The sequence below is a fragment of the Oryza glaberrima genome, chromosome 2 (assembly GCF_000147395.1).
Source record: "Oryza glaberrima chromosome 2, OglaRS2, whole genome shotgun sequence".
NCBI classification, from domain to species: domain Eukaryota; kingdom Viridiplantae; phylum Streptophyta; class Magnoliopsida; order Poales; family Poaceae; genus Oryza; species Oryza glaberrima.
Window position 1 is genome coordinate 13,755,493 of NC_068327.1, and position 8,078 is coordinate 13,763,570.

The 8,078-nt window shown below is 43.8% G+C and overlaps 1 protein-coding gene across 1 annotated transcript; it reads left to right on the top strand.

Moving 5' to 3' along the window:
* Positions 1 to 794: 794 nt before the first annotated feature.
* Positions 795 to 4,521, top strand: LOC127761224 (uncharacterized). The gene is made up of 3 exons (XM_052285484.1): positions 795 to 1,086; positions 1,173 to 1,270; positions 4,498 to 4,521. Exons 1-3 carry the CDS (start codon positions 795 to 797, stop codon positions 4,519 to 4,521), a joined length of 414 nt encoding a protein of 137 aa, XP_052141444.1.
* The last annotated feature ends 3,557 nt before the right edge of the window (positions 4,522 to 8,078 follow it).

Below are 8,078 nucleotides of genomic sequence, written 5' to 3' on the forward strand. Positions count from 1 at the left end.
TAAACATTTACATGCATTTAGGAAAGGGAAACACATATAAGACATAAGTCTTGCGAATTATCTAAAATAATTCGTGCAAGATAAAATCATGGGAAAATTCCTGTAGGCTCTACTCAACTCATACAACTCACTGTAATTTTGGTATAATTTAATAACTAAATTTGGTACCTCAAATAAATCAGTCAAACTAATAAAAACTAGATTAACTGTAGTTCTTAATCGGCTAAAACCATCCTTTGTCTAAAAGTGCATTTAACTGCATAAAAGTGTATAAGTAAAATAATTTATTCAAATACTAGGTCATTTATCATGAATAAAAATAATTTTTCCAGAATTTATCTTCTCTGTTTAAATTACTAAAGTGGGAGAGAGAAATAATCCTGAAAATCATTCAAAACTTTTGTTCACCCACGTTTCTGCCCAACGCTCTCACCCTAGCTTAGTTTGCCACGACCTGGACCCACTTGGCAGCCACTCTGGCTTGTCCTCACCCTATGCAAATCTTCCAGCCGACCAGAGACAGCCGAGAGAGAGAGAGAGAGATTGGCGCCGGCTGTGTACGACGCGTGGCCACAACGTGTCGACACCATCAAACTCCTATTCTAGCCTTCTCCTCCTCCCAGCTGCATCTCCACACATCATTCTCCACCTCTAAGCCGAAGAAACCGAGGGAGGAGGCTCTCAACTTCTCCGTCGCCCTCATCCTTGCCGCCGGCCGCAAAGAAGACAACTATCGTACTCGTAAATAAGCCAGGGTAATCTCCATCTCTTTCGCGTTCCATACTCTTCTCACCATGCCGATGATTTATCCTTTTAATTTCATCCTCTATCGTGCAGCGGATCGACGGGAACGCCATCGTGCCCACGGCACTCCGGAGCGTGCTCCAAGCGCTGCCGCAGCTGACATCGTCGTCGTTCCGACCACTGTAGACCAAACCAAGCCGAGCCGTCGTGCCAACGTCTTCTCCTTGAAGTCTTCCTCAAAAACCCTCAAAAATCCTAGGCAATGGCGCAGCAAGTGCGGAGATCGGCTACCGTCTTCTTCACCTCCGGTCGCCATCGCCATTGTCGATTCCGCCTCCTCCGGTGAGCCATTGTCCGATTCTTCGCGTATACACCATCCCTGGGACCTCACTAACCCCATGAAAACACATGCATATCAATTCGATGAGTGGATCGAGCCGTTGCCGTCTTCCCAGAGCTCTACACCGTCGCCGGACCATCTTCTTCACCGCTGCCGCTGTCCAGACTTTCCTGCGCCTCGTTCAAGGTTCGGTGAGCACACTTGAGTCCATAGGATTGCATTCATGCATTTCATTCATTTAGAATCGAGCACCAACTCAAAATGCAATAGCAGCCTAAGCACAGCCGCCGCTCGGACTCGCCACCGGCGTTACTCCGATGTCCACTGACCGAGAAAAGTAGAGGAATGGAATCGCAATAGCATGATCTTCATTTTTTTGGTCGCACCCTCAACCAAGCCACCGTTTGCCGCTGGCAAGCTTGAGATCGAGCTCAGCCATGGCTTGATCTGCTTCAGCTCGAACCAGGGATCTCCTCACAAGAATTTAGGTTAATGTAGGGTCCTTTCTGCAAAAGCTCAAGACACACAGAACAGTCATAGGACTGCGGTTTGATTTCCTGAAACCCTAGGGGCCTTTTTGCATATTGGCCTGAGACCGACAGGTGGACCCAATGAGTTTAAAATCTGAAAATGTAAAAGATAATACTAAAAGCCTTTACTTTTTAACAGCAAAACACCTAAACTTGTAAAATCCATATAAAATCAAATATAACTTATTTTGAGATGATTCAACTTTCTATAGGTTCACAAAACTATGAACTTTAATGTGGTAACATTAAGCTTGGCACCCTCAGCACAGACCTTGTCTCTAAAATGGGTCTAAGATAAATCATACATAAAGCATACACAAACTTATAAAATGCATATAAAGTACATCTCAACTCATTTTGGAGCAAACTCAGTTTCTACAGATCCACCAACTTATGTTCTCCTATAAAGCAAAATGAAATAGTATACATACTATACATCAAATGCCTCTAAAACTATTACCTTTAAATGACTAGTTTTAGATAAGCTGAATTTTAGAAGTTCATATAAAATTCATCTTAGATCCTTTTTGAGCAAACCCAAGTTCTGTAGAATCACCAAAACATATACTTCCAAGTTATAAAATAAAATTATATACTTACTGTATGATAAAAGCCTCTAAATACTTATGTAAGTAATAACCAACATAGAGAAACCTTAAATTGTAAAATTTGTAGAAAATTCATCTTTAGTCTAAATGAAGTGAACCAAATATCTATAGAACCAGCAAATAGTGGGCTTCAACATAGTAAAATAAAATATGGAACCTTCTGTAGAGGTTATAGCTCTAAACTTTAAATTTATAGGATAGGTGCTAATCACATAGTATCGATTGAGCAATATGTATATATATAAATGTATATAGAAATACACTCTAGCTATAATGAAACCCAAATAAAACTTGTTAGACCAGTGAATGCATAGTTCCATCCCCATCCACCAAAACTTCAGGCACTTAGCTCATATAATAATTTCTAGGTTGATATAATAAATTGCTAGCATGGACTAGAGCTCCCCTAGTTTATAAAATATGAACCATGATAATAAAGACCATAAGCCTATGAACTAAGGTTAGATTAGTTAACTAAAATACTCATTTTATACATCACTAGCTAGACGAGGCAAGTTCTGGACCTAAACCTCTAAAGCCATGAACCTATAGAACATTATACACCTATAACACATTATAACTTGTAAAATACATTAAGAATTCATATTAAGTCCAAAAATTGTGAAACCAAATGTGTTAGTCTTAGAAAACACTCCTCTACACCTCTGTGAAGTCAAAACTAATAAACATCACTTTATAAAAATATTTTATAACACTACCTAGGTGATACTACCTTATACTGAGGAAACTTCTAAAATTCATAACTCCCAAATAAAAAGAGATAAAATAGAAATTCTTTCACCTAAATTCATATTATACCAGTACCTATTCACTGTGCATAAATCATCCATTTTAGAGCATTTTGGATTTTTCGCATATTTCGGTGTTTAATTGCATAACGTATACTTTGTATAGATGATTGCTTAAACGGTGAAGAAGTGATTTAGGTGCTAACATTTTCCTGATTCAAGGCAAGTCCCACCTCCCTCTCTTTGATCACTTTGAACCTATGTTTTGGAGGTTGTTGAAAATGTTTGCAAATCTTGCATGTCGATTGTACACTAATAAATTAAAATTTTGTTAAACTTGTTAGATAAACTCCTATTATTTGCATTATCACCTTAACTCCACATATATCCATATTCCTCATTCCTAACCTTAGGAACAATATGACTATACCACTTTATATATGAGTTTTGGTGACACTAGGTTACTATAAAGCTTAACCATGCTTAGAATGGTCTTCCTTGTCATTTTGGGCTCATTACAAACATGAAAATTGATTTTTAATTAATCTGGATAGAACTTTAATACTTGTGATTTTGATAAATAAAATGGTGGAAAACATGGATTTTAGGTTTGGGCCTCAAGTGGTGCACATATGGTGATTAGTTGTGTACCGATAGGGGGAGAGTGTGCCCAAACCGACCTAAGGACTTCACTCAATGTCAGTTCATTTTGTATACAGTGCAACCACATGTGCTAGTATGGGATAGCCCAAGCTTAGTAAATTATTTATGGTTTAGCCTTACATTCTGGTAGGCCGGTGTGTATAAGTTCGTATAATTCAGAGGAGCTTCGTATTTACCTCGAAGTGGTAGTTTAGGTGACTAAGCGTGTCCAATACAATGGTATTGTGCCACGTGGTGGGTTCCCATTGTGTCCGCCACCACGGCGTTAAGTTTAAGGTGTGGGCCCGCCACTTAACGGTTTTAGGTCATATAACGTGTATGGCTTAGTATGGAGTAACACGTATCGTGCTGGTGTAAGGCTAAATCATGAATTTTAGAAAAGCTTTGTTGCGGGTAATAAATCGGGTACTTATGTATCGCGTGCCATGCTCTTGCATGATTATTATTTCGCATCATGTGGGTAAAGTGTACAAACTCTGCAGAGTAAAAACTAATCGATTAGCTGTGCTCGCGGTCAAGAGCGACGTGTGGATATGTATTGAGTATAGACTTGTGTTTATTCTTCTTAATGCTAAAATTTACCTTCAAATTGTGATGAGATTTGAGAATGATCTCCTTGCTGCCATGGAAGGCAATGAGGTGCATATTTATACATGATTAATGCCTACCTTGATGCCCAATATGTCAAGTACTAGCTTGCTGAAATTTATTTGAAAGTAAACCTTATTTAGAAATGTTTTATGCAAATAAAACTTGCTTTATGCTAAAAAGAACCATATTATGCCTTCCTTGATTATATGCCTTGCAAGTAGGGTGTTAGGCTTGTCTTGACTCTTGCTATTGAATTAATCTTTTGCTTGCAGGTTTTAGACTTGGTCTTTGAGTGATGCGGGTAATCGACTGCTTCTTCTAGGACTTAAATTTAATGGGGTAAATCCCTAGTCGGTGTGCTTGTGGATTGGGTAGACAAGCTTCCGCTGTTCTATATATTTATTTGGCCGGTCGACCAATGTAACTAAAGTAGATGTAGTTTATAATCGCTTTCATCTTATTTGTGTTTGCTATGTATAATCATGCTTGAGATGAAAGTGTGAATCTAGTGCACATCCTGGGAACTAGATTCACATGAGTATGAGTTAAGAATATTTGAGATGTTGTAGATCTTTAGCCATTTTTGTCAAGTCTCTTGAATGTGTAACACATCTAGTCACCGCCTTCGAGTGGTTTGACGGGCACATCTCAGGCTAAAGTTGACTGGCAGGCTAAAGGCCTAGCAATGTCTCCAATATTCTTCTCTCGAGGCGTTGGATGTTTCATTATGTTTGTTTGATGACTTGAATTATTCACTTCATCCCTCAAATATAATGGAAGGTCCGGAAAGCCTACGACAAATTCGGGCGATGCCGTGGCCTGGCCGGGGAAGAGGACGGCATTCCGGTGCCGGGAGAGGTGGTGGCGACGTCGGCCGACGCACAGGAGACGCAGCAGAGGTGGCCGGAGGCGGAACAGTGGCAGCAACGCCACTGTTGCCGGCGGGGATGCACTTCCGGAGGTCTCCGCGGGAAACGAACGGCATGCCGGGGAAGGGGAGACGACTGCGACGCCGGGGGAGGCGACGGCACGGCCGGCCGGTTAGCTGACGCGGCGGCAGGGGCGGCTGGAGTCGGCCGACGCTGGGGAGAGAGAAGGAGGTGGCTAGAGACTCAGGAGGGACGAAAACGGAACGAGGGGAGGTGGAGGACTTCGTTTTATAGGGCAAGGAGGGAGTGCCGGTCACGGGAGAGGGCGGAAACGGCACCGGAGGAGGTGGCCGGTGGCATCAATGGCGGTCAAAGAAGGGGGATTAAATCCCGGCGATTGGGGACGGGATTAAAGGGGGAAAGTTAGGGGAACTAGAGAGGAAGGGATGTGGATTCCATTTCTCTAACTAATTTGAATTAATCCGGCATGAATGGAGCGGATTTGGGGGAGGAATTGGTGCAAGGGTTAACGGGAGAGAGGAGAGAGAGGAGCGGGCTGGGAGGTAGAAGACAACCGGGTGGGTGGACCCACCGGTTAGGCGCGAGGCGCGCACGTGCGTCGCGTGTGCAGAGGAGGGAGGCGGCCTGGGGCGGCAGGTCGGCTGGGCCGGGACAGGGCAGGGGCGGCCCAAGCGGAAGAGGAGGGAAGAGGTGGGCCGGGAGGAGGAGGGGAGCCCTGGGATAGAAAGGAGAGGAAAAAGAGAGGGAGGGAAGAGAGACTTCGGCCGTGGGCCGAGGGAGAGAGGAAAACTTTGGGCCAGACTTGGCCCAAAGGGAAAAGGAGGATTAATTTTTATTTTATTTTTTAATAAACTTTGATAATTGTTTTTGTTGCTTAATAATTATTCCCGGTGTTATGAAAATTCAAGTTAAATTTGAGGGCTACTTTTAGACCAAGGAGAATTTAACAAAAATTCTCTGGGCCACATTCGAATTTTTCTTGTATGCATTTTAACGTTTGCCAAATTCTATTCGAATTTTAATTAATTCTATTATTCCTTTTAGAAAATGATTTTTATTTCGGGACGAATTTATCACGGGCGTGACATTGATGCTGATGATTGGATTCGCACCATCGAGCGGAAGCTCACTCTCATTCGCTGCCCCGACGCCGAGAAGACCAACCTGGCAGCCGAGCAACTCCAAGGCGCAGCGGGTGATTGGTGGGAGAACTTTCTCGCCATGCAACCCGCCGGCCGTGTCGTCACTTAGGCTCAATTTCGGGATGCTTTTCATGCTGCCCATGTGCCGCAGGGTATTATGGACCTCAAACAACGTGAGTTCCTATCTCTCCCTCAAGGCAACAAGTCCATCATGGAGTATCTCCGCGAGTTCAACCACTTAGCTCGCTATGCTCCGGATGATGTCAATACCGACACTAGCAAGCAAAATCGGTTTATGAACGGGTTGTCGGCGGAGATGCAACTCGAGCTCGTTGCACACTCTTTTCTGGACTTTTAGGACCTCGTCAACAGGTCCGTGGTCGTTGAAAGCAAGATGAAGAACCTTGAAGCCGAGCGCAAGCGCAAGAGGGCTGCGCAGATTTCAGCCGCGGGTGGTTCGCAAAAACCCCGTGGTTGGCGGCCGCCCCCTCCACGTTTTCAAGCACCACCACCTCCTCGTCCACAAGGATTCGTGCCATGCCCTCCTCAGCAGCGTGTCGCGCCTCCTGTGGGCGGAAATCAGCAAGCTATTCGCCCATCCGTTCGCTCCAACAACTGCTTCAATTGCGGGCAAGCGGGCCACTACATCAACCAATGCCCGTACCCTCATCGTGCACAACTCCAAGGACCAAGACCAGCAGCACCATGTCCTCATCCACCTCTCAGGTCAGCACCTCAGGGTCAGCAAACTCAGAAGAGGGGTAGAGTGAACCATGTCACAGCCGAGGAGGCGAACGATGCACCGGATGTTCTTGTCAGTACGCTACTTGTCCATTCATACCCAGCTAGTGTGTTGTTTGATTCTGGAGCTACACATTCTTTTGTCACCAAAGGTTTTGCATCAGACCATAAACTCCCAATTAGTATGTTGCACCCACCTTTAATTGTTACATCACCCGGTTCAGAAATGAGAGCTGAATTTATTAGTCGGGACACAAAGATAGCTATACAAGGGGTAGAATTTACCGCCGACCTTATCATCCTCCATACAAAGGGTTTAGGTGTTATCCTAGGCATGGATTGGCTGCACAAAAATCATGGGGTTATCGACTGTGGCTGTCGTCTCATTACACTCAAAAATAATACCGGCGAACCGATCTTTCTTGCACTTGATGATCATTCCCCACAACTCCATGCTCTTTCGGGCGCCAAAACCCTTGATATAGCTGCTGTACCAGTGGTGTGTGATTACCCCGATGTCTTCCCAGAGGAATTACCAGGAATGCCGCCGGATCGGGATGTTGAATTTGTGATAGATTTGCTGCCCGAAACGGCTCCAATCTCTAAAAGACCGTACCGTATGCCTCCAAATGAGCTAGAAGAATTGAAAAAGCAACTCACGGAGCTGCAAGCAAAAGGTTTCATTAGGCCAAGCTCCTCACCTTGGGGATGTCCGGCTCTCTTTGTAAAAAAGGACCTTAGCTTGCGGATGTGTGTTGATTACCGTCCGTTGAATGAAGTCACTGTCAAGAACAAGTACCCATTGCCCCGAATTGATGATCTCTTTGACCAACTGACAGGTGCTCATGTGTTCTCCAAAATTGATTTAAGGTTGGGTTACCATCAAATCAAAATCAGACCAGAAGATATACCAAAAACAGCCTTCTCTACCCGTTATGGTCTATATGAGTACACCGTCATGTCCTTTGGTTTAACCAATGCACCGGCAAACTTCATGAGCTTGATGAATTCGGTTTTCATGGAGTATCTTGATCAGTTTGTGGTCATTTTTATTGATGACATCCTCATCTACTCCAAATC

Excerpts from the sequence above, each read along its gene's own strand:
- LOC127761224 (XM_052285484.1), top strand. The coding sequence starts at position 795 with ATGCCGATGATTTATCCTTTTAATTTCATCCTCTATCGTGCAGCGGAT. Across the intron at positions 1,087-1,172 it reads TGTCGATTCCGCCTCCTCCG|TGGATCGAGCCGTTGCCGTC; the intron begins GTGAGCCATTGT and ends CAATTCGATGAG. Across the intron at positions 1,271-4,497 it reads TTTCCTGCGCCTCGTTCAAG|GTTTTAGACTTGGTCTTTGA; the intron begins GTTCGGTGAGCA and ends TTTTGCTTGCAG.